Genomic DNA, 18,057 nt, shown 5'->3' on the forward strand with positions numbered 1-18,057 from the left:
GGCACTCTCTTAACAATTTCCCCACAGTGTTTTCTCCCCAAAGATAAAACATTTATGCGTTTTAGTAATTTTTTTCTAAGCGGCTGAAATAGAAGTTTTCCTTTTTCCTTTTTCCAGCGTGTTACCCGTTCCCAAGAGGAACTTCGGGAGGATAAAGTTTACCAGGTAGAGCGGCATCGGATCGAGGCAGTCTTGGATCGCAAGTCTGATAGTGATATGTGGATCCATCAGAGCTCCTCCGTGGGCTCCAGCACCTCCAGCCAAGAGCACCTGGACCACTCCTCCAAGTCAGGCACCCCCGCGTCCACTCTGACCAAAAGCGGCCCTGGGCGCTGGAAGACGCCAGCCGCCGTGCAGCCCGTGACGGTGGCCGTCTCCCAGCCTGTGCAGACAGACCTGCCCCCGCCGCCCCCGCCGCCCCCCACGCACTACGCTGGAGACTTCGACGGAATGCCCATGGACTTGCCTCTCCCTCCGCCTCCTGCTGGCCAGACCGGACCTGCATCTGCTCAGGCAGCGGCTGCAGAGCGGAGGAAGCGGGAGGAGCACCAGCGGTGGTATGAGAAGGAGAAGGCCCGTCTAGAAGAGGAGCGGGACAGGAAGCGCAGGGAGCAGGAGCGGAAGCTGGGCCAGATGCGCTCCCAGTCCCTGAACCCGGCCCCGTTTTCTCCTGTGACCGTCCCACACGTGAAGCCAGAAAAGCCTTCTACGCTCCAGAGGCCCCAAGAGACGGTCATTCGGGAGCTGCAGCCCCAGCAGCAGCCCCGCACGATCGAGCGCAGAGACCTGCAGTACATTACAGTCAGCCAAGAGGAGCTGTCGTCCGGAGACAGTCTGTCCCCAGACCCATGGAAGCGGGATGCCCGGGAGAAGCTGGAGAAGCAACAGCAGATGCACATTGTGGATATGTTGAGCAGGGAGATCCAAGAGCTCCAGAACAAGCCTGAGCGCAGTGCAGAGGAGAACGACCGTCTGCGGAAACTCATGCTGGAATGGCAGTTCCAGAAGAGACTCCAGGAGTCCAAACAGAAGGACGAGGATGACGAGGAAGAGGAGGACGATGACGTGGATACCATGCTGATCATGCAGCGCCTCGAGGCTGAGCGGAGAGCAAGGGTAAAGGGGAGAAGTGCTGTGGGCGTGCGTACCTGTGCGTGTCGCTCGTGGGGGTGGCCACGCCCGGGCTCCCGGAGGGTTGGCAAGGGCCCTGGCCTGTCGCGTGTTACTGTACCTACCGCTGCTAGCTGGCGTCCTGCAGGGTGAGCCAGGGTTAGAGGCTTAGATGTTGAAAAGTAAATACCATCCACATGGAACTTTGCTGTTTTAATTAGCAAACTCGTAGTTGTCCTTCTCACTAACGCTTCAGTTGAGAAAACAAGTTAATAACCACTAATTTGTTAGTAACCAGTAATAATCCTCATCAGGGGTTTTCAAAACTTTTTCTCAAATGGCCAGAAAGTGAGTATCGGAGGCTGCGTGGGCCGTACGGGCTGTTTTAATGGCGCAGCTCCGTGGTCAAACAACACGAGCCGCCTTAGACGGTACCCGAGCAGCGAGGGTGCGCCCCGAAACGTCCTTCACAGGTGGCAGGACGTCTGCTGACCCCTGGTCTCGATGATCAGTGAGGGATGGTGGGTAACAAAGAAGACTTGAGAACTTCAGAGTTACGGGTTTAATGTCATTACCAGAAAGAGCACTCTGCAGAGTGCTCATTTGGTTGATGAGGCAGATACTTATCAAATTAAACAACTATATTTCAGTGGTGTAAGTATAAAGATTACTGAGAATTTAGGATTTTATTCCTATTTCTCCATTTGATAAAAGTAACTTATTCCTTTGTATCAAAATAAGTGAAATTTATGTTAGTTGCATGCGATAGATCATTAAAGTGCCAAATTTAAGATTCTTTGTTACCCTGTCAAGAGAACTGTTGAGGGAGAGGCATTTGACCGTGACATGTCAGTGAGTTCTCTACAGTGCAGTGTTCTGGGGAAAGACAGCCTGGAGCATGACTTCTGGATTTTGTTTCTAATTGCAACTTTGATTTCATGCTGTCTGTACTAGAGATCTAAACAAATTAACTGTTAGGTCAGACATTTCAGTCTTTCCACATTGTGATGCAGCTTAATCTTAGATAATTATTAGTACATAAAGCCAGCAGTCTGATCCCTTTTCGAGTTTGCCCTGTGAATTATTTTCCTGAAACATGTCACACACTTATTATTACGCACATATTCTCAGCAAAAGGTATATGGAACTCGGCCACAAATTCAGCTGGAACACTGAGGTATCTTAAACAAAGGCCCAAATCTTAACTGTGACATGATTTTATCAGTATTATCCGAGTCACCAGGAATAAACGTCCTTAAAAACAGCTCTGCTTACCATCAGTATTGTTATATTTGAAAGAGCAACTGGTGGATTAGTAACGGGTCACTTACAGGGTTAGGATTCTTTGCGCAGTTTCCACTCTGGGGTCAGGACCCCAGGCCCCTGTGTACCCAGTGGCTGAGTGCTCGGTGCAGGGTCCTCTGCTTTGGCCCGTGTCCCTAGTGACAAGCGGGTCGTCCCAGGAGCTGCGTGTGCTCCCGGCCTCAGATCTCTCACCCCCAAAACAGGAGAGCGTGCCATTTGCTGCCGTCCATGCTGAGTGTGAAGCTGAGGTCTCTGGTAAGTCAGCAGACATCATGAACCTCCATTGTGGTAACTGCATCCCAGAGTGGGACGTTAGCATCTGCATTGTGACATGGCTGCATTTATTCTTTACAGTGGATTTTTATTAAGGGTCTGTCAGGTTTTCCAGGTTGTTCAAACAGTGACTATTTCAAAGCCTTTTAGTATGAATTATGACATTTGGAAAGTTTTTTATGATAATTTAGTTAGAAAAGTATCTGTGTATTTATCACTAATCATATTTAAGATTAATATCTTAGTCTCCCAAGTAATGAGCTCAGGGAAATTATACTTTTTAAAGTTTCTTCCATGTATCTTAATAACGAAACTCAAGTGTTTAATACGTTTGTGGACCTTTTCCTATTTCTGAGTTTGGGAAGCCGGTCTGTAGCGTTTACTGTTCTCGTTGGGTTGTCCTTCAGACGCAGATGAAATGCGGGAGCAGCCGACGCGCCGGTGGTGGTGGAATACAGGTCTAAACTTGACTTTTTTTCACACTTCATCTTTCTTTTTTTTCCTCTCTGTTACCTGCAGCAGACTGCTCTGCCAGCAATCTCTGTTCTAGATTTGGTATGTTCTCATTTCTTTCCTTTGGTACTTTTTTCCTGTCTTGATTTTCTTTTTTTCTCTCAGTGGTGGTGGTTTTGTGTTTCTAGTAGACCAGTTCCTAGGGGTGTCCTAGTGCAGGATAGTTCGTGCCTCTCAAGAAGCATGCCTGCAGTGTGTTTAGATTTAGTTCCTCTTTGCTTTTCCCCCTTAATTTTAAGTGTTACTGTTTGTTTATGGTTTTTGACCTTTCCTCAGTCATAAAGTTGATTCTGTGTATTCTTACGTAGTCATAAACACATGAGCAAATGAAAGAACTTTTGCAATGACTAATCTATTTCATTATTATTACCTTGGTAATAGATTTTGAATAATCAACTATTAGAAACTCAATTGAATTGGTATTCACATTGTTTTGCCAATTAAGATGTAACTGTCCAGGATATTACTGTTTATTGGTAGAATAAGAAAGCTTTTCGGTAAACATTTGTTCTTTGTTTTCTTTAATAATTTCACATGGACTTCAGTTTAGTTCATCAGCCGTACCAGTTTACCGTCTGCCGAAAAATGCCGGGGTCCTTTTCTGTTGTAACTTCGGTGGGTTTGACGTCAGTAGTGGGAAATTTGGTGCTATTACCTGTGTCATTGGCCAGAGGATTACAGCCTGGCTGATGTATCTGTTGTATTAACGAGGTCATCTTTTGTTAGTCGGCTTCTGAATGCACATGGGCAGCATCAGACACCAGGACTGTGGACAGTCCCTGAGTCCAGGTCTGACTTTGCTGGCCTTTTCAGCAAACAACAGCCCTTTTTCTTCCGCCTTTAAACAGTGTGGCGACACTGTCGCTCCAGGGAGAAGCCTCTCGTGCACGCAGCTCCTTGACGGCCGAAGGGCAGATTATTTTAGCTTTCCTTTTTTTTTTTTTTTTTAATAGGAGACAAAGATAAAATATATATGTTCTCTCCATGCTTCTGTGTGGTAAGGTGTACCTATGGCAGGGGGTTTCTTTGTGTCAGGTGCTCATTCCGCACACGCTCCTGGGGGGGTCCGTTACCCCCGGGTGCTGACCCGACGCACTGGCTGGCTGTAAGGGGCTCCCCAGCTCTGTGGGCCCGGCCAGAACCCACTACGCAGATGACGTGACAGGTGAATGATACCTAAGGAGAAAGGATTACACGAAGATTTGTATTTTAAAGACACAGTTCAGTTTTTATTTCTTTAAAAGGTAATTATTTTGAGTATTAATACTGACTTTTTAACCACCACATTTTTGAGCATTTCTTAGCCTGATTACCCAGCGAATATTAATGTTATTGGCAGCAGTGTCAGTATCTAGAGAATCCTTTTGTCAGAATGGGCAGGTTGTGTGGAGGGACCTCCGCTGCTAGGTGTCAGTCCTCTCCCTGAGATGAAGGGCGGTGGTGGGTGTGACCGGATGGGTAGGCAGCGCATGCCGTGCCGTTTTTACAGTGTGCCCTTCGTACGGAACGTCACGGGATGTTTGTGGGGATGACTGGGCTCAGCGGAGCAGGTCTTCTGCTCCGGAGCAGCCCCGTCTCAGCAGGCTTGGCTCTGCTCGCCCTCTGCTCTTTCAATGGGCCGCCTTCCGATCCAGGACGCCCATTGACATTTCTAGCCCGAGCCCTCTCGGAGCAAAGACCTGTACACAGTTGGGCCATGTAACCTCCACTGGGAGTCAGATAAGACTTTGCAAACCCCAGTGTGTTCCACCCGAAACGCCTTCTCTCCCCACCCCCGCCTGCCGTGCTGTTCATCTCCTCTGCCTTCAGCCTTCTCCATTTCAGTAGACTCTCCTAACTGCCCCCATCTACGAACCTTAGGAACCATAACCCCCCTTCCTCTCCGTTGAGAAATTCTCCTGTCCTTACTTTCTCAGAATCTGACCCCTGGACACCACACTGGCCTGAGCCACTGCCATTCCCTCAAGTCCCTTTTCCACCTTTGTTCCCATACAGGCTGTTCTCAACACAGCAGCTACAGGGACCCTAGTTAAAAACGTACGATCTCAGGAGTGCTCAGAACCCAGCAGACGCTCCCCGTCCCTTAGAGAAGCGTCCTCAGTCTTCCCATGGCCACGGAGTGCTGTCGTTCCATCCGTGCCTTCCCCCGCCCCAGCCTACCCTCCCTGTTGCACCTGCGCTGTGGGGTGGGTGCTGTCAGCCCTCCGGCTGAGGGCCAAGGGCCACCGGTCCTTCTACCCAGTGGCGGGGTGTGCAGCACGTCATACCTCTGTTGCCCTAGGCTGCCAGTTAATTACATACATGACTCTCTTGTTCCCTCATGACAGCCCTGTGATGTGGGTGGAACAGAGGGGCAAGGCCGGTGTGGAAGAGATCCACCTTACGTCATAGAGACAGTCCGGATCCTAACCAGAGTTTTCTCCCTTTATGGTTGTTTTAAAGTCTGCTGCACAAAAATGTCTCCTGCTCACGAGACTCTTGCTAGGAACCATCTTTCAACTAGTGACAGTCTCCCGTTGGCTGGTCTCAGGCTTTGTCTTGGTACCCTGGCAGTGACTCATCCGCTGACTCAGATGACCTGACAGCTCAAGGGGAAAATTCTTCTACCTTGGGGTAGTGCCAGCGAAGGGACGTTTTCAAGGATTTCGGTGGCTCTCCTGTTTTCCTCCAGGCTAGATCTGCCCTCGTCCCCTGCCCTCCTGTCTGGTCTTCATGTGGGACGGTAGGAATTGGGCAGACCCGAGCGACCTGGGCATAGAAGGGGCTGGACTGAAAGCAAGAGTCATTCGGAAACCAGTTGCAAGGTACCCTTTCGGAGAGGCGGGCTGCTCACTGCCTCTTCACACGGGAGTGCCTGGCTGCAGGAGTGGGCAGTGGGAGCCGAACGATGGGCCGTCCTCCCAGCAATGAGGAGGAGAGTGTGTGCGTAGTCAAACCAACTTGCCCATGTTGCCGAGTAGAACACAAAATTCACATGCTTGTGTCAGATATGACAGTTGCGCAAAGAGAACTGTGAGTGCACATCGTGGGCCCTTTGAGCCGCACGGCCTCCTTGGGGGTAACTTCATGTCTCTGCCGCTGTTGGAGCAGCTAAGCTGTAGGTCCTACAGCTCCTGGCAGAGTTGTCCTTCTCCTTACACTGCAAAGGCAGAAGCACGGGCCGCGCCCAGGAAGGGAGCTCGCCCACTGATGGAGTGCCCGACATTGTGCGGACGGCTCTCCTAAGGATGGCGCCCCGTCCTCAACGCCCCTGGCGTGGGGCTGCCAGCTAGCTGAGGACTTGCTCTGGACCCAAGTCGGGCCAGCGCCCAGCGGTAGTAAGGGGCCTGATCATAGTGGTTCCTCATGGGTGGGTATTAAAATTTTTAGGGTGTTTTTAATGGGTGGGAACATAGGCAGAAAAGTCTTGCCCAAGTTCTTAAGGACAATCTGCTCAACAGACTTTTAGTGATATTTTCAGTGAAAATGTCAAAAAGTAAGGGACACCTTGGTCCTCTTTTGTATTCCGATTATCTCGGTGTGATTGTCTCCCTTAATGGGGCTTTTACTATAAATTTAAGATACAGTTTAGGGTCTTGTGGTATAAAATCATAAACATAGATTTCAACATGATTTTTTTTTTTTTTTTACCTGAAAATGTCTTTTTTAGAAATGGGGACCACCAATGTAGCAAAACTGGTTCAGGCTTAGAGGACTGGCTTTTGAAATCCCAGCTTAAGTTCTTGGTTTAGAATAGCTTTAGTCTGGGCTGCCTTGTGTTCATTCTGTAAGAATTCTCCTTCCGTCTACTCAGATCTGTTCCCCTGAATGTAACTTCCTACCAGACGGCTTTGATACATGTCACTTGGCATTCCTTTCCTGTAAAACAGTGAGCTCATCTCTATTCATTTAACTCCAGTGTTAACATAGTTTGTCATCGGATCTCAGCCATGAAATTTGTAACAAGTTGAGCTGCCCTTTAACTGGTCATGACTGTCAGCTCAGTGTACCGTTCTGAGCTGTTATTTGGGGTAAATTAAGCGATTGGATTCTCTTTTCTGTCCTTAATGGTTTTGGGGGAGGAGGGTAGAGTAAAGCAGCGTACATATGAAGAACAAAACAGTCTGAGTTTTGAACAAAACAGATGAGAGGACATGAAGCAGCTTACCCCTGCGGTGGAGAGAGGCTGCCCTGGTCCTGACTGCACCAGCTCATTGGTCGACTTTAAAAACAGGCACTAATGAACCCAACCCAAGAGGCGTCTCCTTGCTTACCCCGTCCAGATTTACAAGAATGAAGGCTTTTAAGAGAAAGAGTCTGTTTACCGATTCGTAAGGTGTAGCATTCTGTACCTGTAATTATGAGAATTGTAACTGTTCTCATTTCTTAAAATCATACTCCTCTTTAATTTAAAAGAACGAGTGGGCTGTTTCAGTGGATACTGGTTTTCTTGCTCAGACTTGTTTTCAATTAGGTCTAGAAAGTATAACATGATGAATTAGTTTGTGCTTTATTGGGTAACAAAAACTTCTTTCACTAATGCAGTTTTACATTCTTCCATAAGTTACTCTTCTGTAGAATATTTACTGTTCTCAGTGGCTGTTCATTTTGACTGTTTCTCATAACTTGGACTGATGACTATAACATGCTTGATCAGTCTTCACGCTGCTGGCTGTGAGCCCTCCATGGGGGGACTCTCCCCAGGGCAGGACGCTGGACAGTTCTTCCTTGGTGCTGGGGTTCTCAGGTAGCAGCACCTGCCCCTGCTCCAGAAGCCACCCTGCCCTCCCTCCTGGCCTATTTCTAGACTGTACTGAAAGAGGAAGTTAAGTAAATTTGTCTTCTTGACGAGGCAGTTTTCATTTTTTCCTAAGGTGTCTTAATATTGCTTGCTGACATGAAAAAGTCTAGTGACACAAGTTAATTTGTTACTTTTTCCACCAGATGCAGTGTTTTATTCCAGAGAAATCAGGCAAGAGTGAAGTCGTTACATTTTTGTTTAAAAAAACAAACAAATGCAATTTAAGTCCAGTTTCTATTTTTTGCTATGAACAGTTTATACAATAACTAGTAATTCTGTAAATACTGAAACATACCATGAGCGATTTTATGTAAGGGATTCCTGCAGTGGTTTTAGCAGTTAAACGAGGTGGCGTTGAGTTACATTTTCATTTTTTAAAGTTTGAATCCACTGCTCTTGATGCCGAGGGTGGTGCAGGGCTGTGGGCGCTGCTACAGGCCGGCTCTGTCACAGACGACAGAAACGGAGAAGCAAGCTTCCAGAGTTACCTTTATCCTGGCCTGTAACAGCAGAAGGGCATTCTCTGTTCTGTTCTGGTCAAAGGTACCCTGAAGTCGTAGTACTTAGAGAAATCTGACCAGGAGGATAAAGGAGCCGGAAACCAAAACAGGCTACGTCGTAGATTTTTGAAGATATCCTGAAGCATTTGGATGGTGTGAAGGAAAGATAATAAATTTGTTTTGTGTTGTTTCAAAAAGGCAAAACCTGAATGATGAAAAATAGAAAGCAAACTATCAGGTGATGAATTTTAGACCCACAGAAGAACTTTTTGACTAGTAGTTACCTGAAAATAGAATACCTTGTCTCGGGGAGGTAGGCAGTAGGTTCCCAGACACCAGAGTTATTCAGACAGAGTGGATAATTACTTGGCAGAGATGTAGCAGGAGGGAGGTAGAGTAAGGTTCCTTCCAGATTTTAGGTTCAGATTCTCTGACTCAGTTTGGGGGTATTCCCAGGCTGAGAAGGAATTCTCAAAGTCCAGGATGGGGTCCAGAGAGAGCGGATGGCCACGGGCCGGCGTGCTGGAAGCTTGGTGCCCAGGCAGAGGCGGGCCGCTCTGCACAGGGCTCTCCGCAGACCCACGTCCCGCTGCAGTCGTGAGCTGGGGCCTGCACCCCGCCCCGGGGAGGCCAGCATCTGCGTGCCACAGCTCACAGGAGCGCGGCCAGGAAGCGCAGGGGGTTGAGTGGGTTCCAGAGTTCCATCAGTTGAGGGTTTTGTCTGTTGCTGGAGTCTGCTGATTTACAGGAGCTGGTTAAACTTCTATTTATTCTAATACAAGAACGATGCTTGCTTAATGTGTGAATGCATGAGACAGAGTCCTCCTTCTTTGAGCCACAGTTAATGGGGAAATTAACGGACCTGTGGGGACCCTGCTTTTAGGTAACTTATTTTTGAACTACAGAGCTCTAAGGCGTGTGTGTTTTACTGTCTTTCAACAGTGCTTCTAACCTGGTATCTTGTATTTGACTGTGTGTGTGTGCCTGTGTCCGCATGTGCCCGGTACGCCTCGTGCAGGTGGGTGAGCAGAGCAGAGCTTCAAGGCACTGTGTTGTTAGTTACAGGATGAGGAGCGGAGGCGTCAGCAGCAGCTGGAGGAGATGCGCAGGCGGGAAGCAGAAGATCGCGCCAGGCAGGAAGAGGAGCGGCGTCGCCAGGACGAGGAGAGAGCGAAGCGAGATGCTGAAGAAAAGGTTATGGTCCTCTAGGGGCAGCTAGCACTTTACCAGATTAGCCTGAACCCGTCGATGGGCTGGGGAAAGGGGCTAGACCTGACCTGTATCCTAAGATGTACAAGACAGAACAGGGCCTGGATCCCCACTTGTGTTATCGGACCCAACACTTGAGCCCGACCTGGCCGACCTACCTCCCTTCCGAACTGTGTCCAGACTTTCTTACCCTCTGAGTCTTGTCTCTCTCCCACTTTGGAACTCGTAGGCCTGGTTATGATGAGTGAGCCTCTTCGCAGCCCGCCCGTGTACTCCGGGCTCTTCCTTTCCTGGACGTGGTCCAGCTGGTTACTCTGAGGGGGATGCTTGTGCGCTAGGCGGGCAGAGGGAGTGTGAGCCGTGGGAGGCGCCAGGAACGTAGTAACACAGTCCGTTCACACTCCGCACTTGAGATTGTTCACTGACATCACTCACTGCTGGTTGATGGCTTATGAAAAACACGATTCAAGGAGAATTCAACTAGGATCTAATCTGATAAGTATCCTGAGTTACTACTTGGTTTCCATACGTGGATTTCTTTTTTTTATGAAAGTAATCTTTTAAGTTGAATTTTAAAATGACAACTGATTTGCCCTATTCTGCCTGTGCCCTGTGGCCTCCTGCTGTGTGTGCCGGCCTGGGCCCTCCCGCAGGGCTTGCCCGTGCTGGATGCGGCCCGGGAGAAGCGCATCTCCTCTGCTGCTTCCCTTCCGTGAAGGCGGAGGCCGGGAGCACCACAGCTGCTGATGGGGAGAAGTTCAGTTCTTATTCATCACTCCTTCTTTGATAGTCCAGTGAACTGTATTCATAGAGCACCCTCCTCCTCCCCCAAAAACAGAACTTTAAGGAAGCTTTTTGTAGCAATAGAATCTATGCGGATATATAACAAATGAAAAGCAAGATGACAGAAACGATGTGACTCATTTCAATGAAAGTAGAGTAAATAACGCTAGCACACGAACCTGTATGGAAATTAGCGACTTCTGCGTCTTCTAGACCTTCACCATTCCTTAAAGTTGTCATTATATTATCTTCAAAAGCTGTGTCCCAGTAGATTTGCAGTTTTCTGAAGGAGCTGAGCTTTCAGGGTTAGGTCTCCCTTGACTCTTTACTTTGTGTCATGATGAGTCAGAATCAAAATCAGTTTTCTGAAACGTGAGCCATGCGGGTCCTCCGTTGGGGTGCGTGTTGTCTTGCTGTTCCTTGGCTGTGTGCAGCCTCTGCCTGCCCGGGCGGCCCGCACAGAGCCACCGCCGTGCGCGGGAGCGGGAACGGCCCTGCCGCAGGAGCAGCGCGCCTTCTGTGGGGACGCTCGGGCACTACTCGGGTTTTCCAGCGTGTGTGCTCACAACTCACGATTTTGTCAAATACGCTTGTGTCTTAGGAACTGCTTTCTAGAATTGAGTGCTCACTGTAAAAAGAAGCCGAATAACCTATTTTTTATACAGAATGTCCACAGTTGTTGGGCTTGCTTTGTTATAGAAAATGTGCCATTCATTTGTGGTAGAATAATTGTGGGGTCATGTACTTGTATCTGCTCTCCATGTAACTAAAGGGTATTTTGGTTTCCTCCTAAAATGTTCTCCATGTCACACTAAGATTCCTGACAACTTGATGTAAAGGCCACAGGGGTCATTCTGAATTGGATTCCCCAACCCCAAGCAAACACTTACTTTGTGTAGAAAATAAGGTGCAAAATGTCTTTCCTTCAGGATGTCTCAACACAGAGTGAGAAGATCAAGTGAGGAGTCGGTGTAGGGCCATGCCTGGGGCCGGCACTGGTCCTTGCAGTTTCCTCCTTCAGAAGGGGAAGCGCTGAGCACTGTTGTCCGGTGCATGCGTGCTCCAGAGGGAGCAGGGAGGAAACACGAGTGTACGCGGTAAAAGGGGGACTCGAAACTTGTATCTTCATGCCAGCAGGGGCCCCAAAATGAGTTTTCGTTTGGTTGAATGGATTGAGAATTCCCTCCGTTCTGCAGCACCACACACCCAGGTTGAGGCACGTCCTTCTGTCTGCTCTTGTAACCCCTTTCTTACACTCACTCTTCCCATGTGTTCTAGAACTTTTGTCAATCTTTAACAGAACTGTGCTGTTACCTTTTTTAATGTGAAAATAATTTCAACTCTGTCAACTGTAGTCTGTGCAGATGTATGTCGGAAGAAAATGTACAGTATGTGTCAAAATATATTTGAATATCGTGTTGCTGTTGTTATTAATTCCTGGCTCTCTAATTTTCTGTCTGTCAGGGAGTCTGTTGAGATTTGAACTATAAATTAAGAACTGTGGAAAGCATATTTGTTAGATTGTTCCCTTGGGAAAATGAGTAATTTTTTTTTTTACAGTTGTTGGTTTCTGTTAACTTCCCTCTGAATAACTGGAAATAAACCAGGTGACTTAATCGTCCTTCTGGTCGAGGAAGGGGAAGGGCTGCTCTCTGGACTCCCGGGGTCAGTGAAAAAGCATGCGTGCCAGGTTGCTGTTCTTGCAAGTAGCAGCTGTAGAAAGCCAGTTAGAGCCTGTTTGGGTTTCGTTTTGTCTTTAAACCGAGCAGGCGCAGGTAAGTTAATACTCCACAAGAGCAGAGGAGAGAGAGAGACAGAGGAGCAGCAGGGAATTAAGGGTCTGGAGGGATAATTGGATGGGGACAGTGGTGTCGTAACGGGAAGCTGGAGCCTGCGAGGACCTGGAGCGCACTGGTTCGGTGCTTTGGAGCAGTTTTGTGCCAGAAACCCCACGATAGGATGAACGTGCCCGGGAGTCTCCAGGCGGATCTGGCCGTTTCTGTCGTAGACTGTTACGTTGAAACTTTGCTGTCCCCTGGACTCGTGATCAGTGTGGAGACGGGGGGCAGAGGGTAAAATGCGCCTTTTTGTGCACCCGGAAGGCCCCTCCTGACTCTGACCTTTGCGCTTTTGTCTGTTCCGTGTGCAGAGGCGACAGGAAGAAGGGTATTACAGCCGCCTGGAAGCCGAGAGGCGCAGACAGCACGCAGAGGCTGAGCGCAGGTTGCTGGAGCCGGAGGAGCCGGGTCTGTGCAGACCCCCGCTTCCACGGGGCTACGAGCTCCCATCCCCGTCCCCTCCGGCCGCTGCTCCTCCTCCCCCACCTCAGCGGACCGCCTCCTCCCTCCAGGCCCAGACCCTGTCCCCAGACTCTCTGTACACCGCCAGGCTCGTCTCGTACCACGAGGGAGAGGAGGAGGAGGAGGACTGCAGTCTGGCAGGTCAGGATAAGCGCTCTTGCACGAGGAAGCCCCACGGGCACTTTCTTCTTCCTGCCGCTCTTAAGCCACAGCAGCCCCCCTGCCCGCCGCACCTGGCCTCCGACGGCACCTTTCTCTCCAACCCATTCCAGCCACCCTCGGCCCCTGCCAACAGTACTGCTCCCAACACAGGCCAGCCCCCGCCCCCTCCAAAAAAACCAGGCTTCTACCAGCCCAGCCACTCGAAAGGTAGAGGTAAAATGTGGGATTGCAAATCAAGCCCTCTTTTATCTTCCTGATTGGAATCGGGACCCTGCACCCTGCTGCTCTGTGGGCCCCCTCAATCAGCACTCGCTTTGGAATTTGATTTCGCCTGATCACTAGTCTCAGTGTGGTGATCTCCCCCTACCTCCAGTTGTCCTGTCTGTGCTGAGAGTCGTTTTGGCAACTACACCAGCTCCCCAGTTGCTTTCTACCTGCAGGGTTCTGTCCCTCGGACCTGCCAGCAGTGGCTGGCCCTCTGGGACCCCCCAGTCACTTGAAGTACTGTTGGTCTTGGCCTCCATTCTCTGCCTCTTTAAATAACTCTTACGTTTGGTTGAACACGTGCTTTTTTCACACATCTTGGTGTCTGAAGATGAGAGTAAGACATTTTCCCAGCAGTGTCAGGGTCACATGCTAAGTTCTGTTCTCCAACATGAGTAGAACTTTCTGTTCTGGCTTACGCACCACATGGCAGTGGTTTACCAGATGACCCCTACTTTCCATGGTAGTTTGGGTGGAGTAGTTGGCGCTATGCTGAGTTGATGGTCCTGCTGTAATGTGAGCTGCCTCACGCCAGGGACATGGAACCCGGTCGTTGTGAAATGACTCTTTTTCCCTCTTGCCGGTTTCGTTCCTTCCTGTTAACGGACGTTCCCCGCATGTCACAGTCCTGGTACCTAGACCCTGACAGGCACGCAGTTGCCTTGAGTTAATACGAACTCTGACGTGATGGTGGTCCTGCCCACAGGCGCAACCGCCATAACCAGTGTCCAAGACGGCACTGGAAGGGATGTTTACAATATTCAAACTCCAAGTTCCTCTTAAAATCTTAACATTAGAATGCTGGCAATAAACACTGTCAGATTTAGTGGTCTTCATGGGCACAAGGGTCTTCTAAAATGCTCCTGGTGCAATGCCCGGGACTCAGAATTCTAAAAGAAGATGAATGGTCAAAAACACGCGTGACCTTCGCTCTTCCAGAACAAATGAGTTCTGCCACGTTCTCTTCCCATCGGCGTCAGAGCTTTGATCCACTCCGAAGGCTCAGCGTATAATATTGAGACTGAGTCACTCAGAAGTCAAAATTAAATCTTTTTATAAAATATCTGTTGTTGGTGTCTAGAAAGACTTTCCTGGAACAATAGTAGTTTTTGAAGTGAGATGCCCTCAGTCTCCTTGCGTCATGTTACAAGCTGCAAGCTTGAGGTCTTGTGTGTCATGACACAGACGAGGTTTGCTAACGCGATGTTGGGCTAGGTTTTCATTTCTGACCACCTTGGCTTTCACTCATACCACTAACCCTTATTTTATTTCACACCGAAAAGACCACATAGGAGCAGGTTATATCCTGCGTCTGATGGCTCGTGCCTCTTTGAAGACTTCCTTTGTAAAGCACAAAGCTGTCTGCACCAAATGCAGAGCATTTCTGACCTCCTCACTGCCATCCCATTAACACGGCTGCACCCCCGGGTTCAGCTCATGTTTCTTCTGTTGTGAGCACTTTCATGCTTCTGCGGGTGGGCTGGTTTCTTCCACTGGGTGCCTGAGGAGGAGGAAACGGGTACGAATTGGAATAAACAGTGTCTCATTCTAGCATAGCAAGGTATTTTTTTTAAAAAAAAAGGTTCTTTAACTGGAGATCTTTGAAAATTACTTGAAATGTGCAGTATTAATTCATATAGTCCACTGAAAGTATTTAATATTCTGATTAACTTTGAAAACTTTGAAGAATTGATTTTTACCAGTGGAAGAAGCAAGTATCATTCTTACAACAAAACTCAAAAGATAAAATGCAACATTTTCTAAAACAGCGAAAATTTAGAATTAAAATAGAAAAAAATTCTACTCTGCCGATAATTGCTGTGGAGGCCTGCTCTGGGTTGCTCCACGTTGGAGATAGGGGTCTGTTTCATCTTTTGAGTCTTTGTGGAGGATGACTTCCCACGTGGCGATCACGGGGACCCTGGCAAAGGACCGGGAATGATGCAGTGCCCCGAGGAGCCCCAGCCAGCCCTGCGCTGTGTCTCAGCCAAACAGCTAGGTCTGCACAGCATGTTCCTACATCCAGAGAAGAAGCTAGAAATCATTTTTATGCTGCTGTCTAAAAAGGAAAATTCTACTGTTGAGATACTGTAGTGATTTTGTGGCCTGTCTAATCCAGTACCCATGCTGTCAGCGTTTGCTGAGTATTTTGAGCATTTATTGCTCCAGCTTGTATCATTGTAAGCAAAACGCTCTTCAAAAAGCATGAAATTTTTTTTTCTTGCTGATGTTATAATTAACAATATATGAGTGCTGACATAATGCACTATGATTTTAATAATATATCATTAGTGGTAATATTTGGATGCATTTTAAAATTTTTATCTGTGTCATCTTTTTTGATCTTTAACACTGGCTAGAGAGGGCGGTGCTGTTCCCAGGCTGGCTGCCGTCAGTCACCCCAGGCGTTGAGCCAGGCGCAGGCCGAGCCAGGGACCCAGGCTGGGCATCCCCACAGGCTCACGCACTCCTCCTTTACACTGCTTTGGGTCTGGTTTTGAGTGAGTTTGTATTTACAGCATTTATATTAAACAGTAGGGTTTTTTCTGTAACTCATTTGTTTAAAAAGTTTTGTTTTAGTAATTATAGCCATTTATGTAGCAAAAAAATTCAGGAGCTGCCCTGAAAAGAGAAACTCGAGGCATGTGATCACTGCTTACTGTTGGGTTACATTTGCTCTCAGTTATTTTGTAAGGAAACCCTTTGCGTCAGGAGCATCTGACAGTCTCATTTGAATTAGTCTTCTGTGGATTTTTCTTACGAATTCATGGTAATTATGCATCTTAACTGATTTGAACCTTTTGGCTGTCGCTCCCGAAGGACATGGCTGGCATGGCTGGTTCGGAGCACCGTGCACCTGCGCAGCCTGGTGATTGGGTTACTCGGGCCACTGAGAGACGCGAACCCACAGGGCTCCTGTCAGATTTTTAGTACTCCTCCGTGGGCACTGCATCTTGATCATGAGTAAAGTTTTGGAAATTGCGCAGGCACTTTAACTTTGATATTTTTTCTTTTATGGAAAAGGACCAAACTCTTACATGGGATCGGCTGGGACAGCTGTTGGTGCCCATGATGCTTATCGGGATCCGAGAGAGAGACCGTCTAAAAGGTATTTACAGCTGTGCTAGTTCTGTAGGAGGCTGGAGTGGAATTTTAGAGACTTCATTATCATCTCAGACGTTTCTCATTGCACAAGTGTGTGAGCCTAGAGGCTCTTTTATTTTGCATTGTGTTTCAGACAGTGATGTAGGTTTCAGGCTTAGTGGTCAGAACTCCAGAAGGAGGGGGGCATGATGCTGTCTGCCTCCGCCAACAAGGGTGGAAGATTCTAGGGCAGTGTCCAGACATCCTGTTAGACTGCCTAAGGCCAACCCTGACGATGCACAAACAGTAAATGAGCGTCGTGTCTCCACCGAGCACCCTCACCTAGGCTGTAGTCCAGACAGTTCTTAGAACACGGACATTGAGCTCATCAAGAGAATCTTCAGTATCTTACACTAACTTGTTAAGGTAGGTATACTGATAGATGCCTCTCGGGTCCATGTGGACTCATTACAATTACATGTTTTTAAGCTGTACCTCTTTAGCTAGCTCACCTATTAAGAATCCCCGGCCTGCTAATATTGAAGTGACCGGCGTTTTGAGAGTTGGACGTGGCTGGAGAAAGTTAACAGTTTATTCAGGAGAACGTTCTGCCCTTTTTGCTGCCTAGCGACAACCCCAGTGATTGTATTCATGGGAAGGATTATGGCAAATTTAACAAGGAATGAGTCTCCCTCATGGAATAGTGTACTTAATTGCCCATTGTGTCAGGTTACCTCACTTTGAATGGCATTAGTGTTGACAGCTTGGTTCCATGTGACCAGTGATGTTTGCATTTGCTCTGCTGCAGCCACGATGCCGATGTACCTGGAAGTTCAGGAGCCCCTGAAAACTTGACATTCAAAGAGCGTCAGCGTCTGTTTTCACAAGGTCAAGATGTGTCCAACAAAGTAAAAGCCTCTCGTAAATTAACAGAACTGGAAAATGAGCTGAACACAAAATGAGACGGGGCCAAGGTGCCCGTGCGCCCCAGGGGCCTGTCGGCGCGTCTCTGGAGGACGGGCTCGGGGCGGGGGCCGCGCGCAGCGTGTCCGCGTCCCAGAAGCACGGTTGCTGAGACGGCCGGGATCCAGAGATGGTCCCGTTCCAAGACGCTCTTTTCATTCACCAGGAGATGATCACTTATACAACATAAACACTGTCTAATTTCTTAATCTGACTCACATGAAGATACGTTTTTTGTTTCTTTTTTTAGCGTCTGAGTGGCAGAGGGGAGAACGCAAGGCAGGAGAGCACGGTGGGGACACGTCTTCGCCCTCGCCCGGCGCGGTGCAGAGAGGCCGTGTGTGTTCTGGGTTGCCGACGGTGCTGTGGCGACCAGGCAGGGAACTGCCTGACCTGCCCAGACCTTGTTTGTGCTATTGAGTAGCAGCTGCAGACCGTGTCCCCCGAGGGCGAGGTGTCCCCTTCCAGGAGAGAGAACACCTGAGCGTACCCCGCATGGGGGCTCAGTGCAGAGCCTGCCCCCCCGCCTTGCTCACTTGTCTCCCCCCCCGGGGAGGGGGGACCCAAGGCAGCTCAGACCCACGCGGCCCAGAAGGGAGGTGGTGCCTATCAGGACCCTGCCCCCTCTGCTTCCATCCAGGGACAGCCCTCCTGCTATATTCTAAATAGGTAATTTAAGAAAAAAATTCTCCAAGAAGAAAATTTTGAGGATTTAAGCTTAGGATATTTTATTTTTATAAATGCCAGATTATTGTTAGACTAATAAATCATTGGTGATTTTGAAGATGGCAGTTCAGTTAGGGAGTTCACT

General features: G+C 48.5%; 1 protein-coding gene across 15 annotated transcripts in view; it reads left to right on the plus strand.

Annotated features, from left to right (window-relative positions):
* The window catches only part of AFDN (afadin, adherens junction formation factor), a 126,371-nt gene extending 108,901 nt beyond the window's left edge, over window positions 1–17,470 (plus strand). For 5 of the 15 annotated variants that reach the window (XM_081829324.1, XM_081829318.1, XM_081829322.1 and 2 more), the window contains 5 exons: window positions 118–1,116; window positions 9,541–9,675; window positions 12,623–12,914; window positions 16,224–16,308; window positions 17,092–17,470. In XM_081829324.1, coding sequence (XP_081685450.1) covers window positions 118–1,116; window positions 9,541–9,675; window positions 12,623–12,914; window positions 16,224–16,308; window positions 17,092–17,245 — 1,665 coding nt within the window. In that variant the 3' untranslated portion in view covers window positions 17,246–17,470. Of the gene's footprint in view, window positions 1–117; window positions 1,117–3,095; window positions 3,147–3,207; window positions 3,244–9,540; window positions 9,676–12,622; window positions 12,915–16,223; window positions 16,309–17,091 lie in introns of all 15 variants that reach the window. The other 10 variants (XM_081829317.1, XM_081829314.1, XM_081829313.1 and 7 more) reach the window with 5 other exon arrangements.
* The last annotated feature ends 587 nt before the right edge of the window (window positions 17,471–18,057 follow it).

Source organism: Leptonychotes weddellii, chromosome 8 (assembly GCF_054177405.1).
Source record: "Leptonychotes weddellii isolate Sample4059 chromosome 8, ASM5417740v2, whole genome shotgun sequence".
NCBI lineage: Eukaryota > Metazoa > Chordata > Mammalia > Carnivora > Phocidae > Leptonychotes > Leptonychotes weddellii.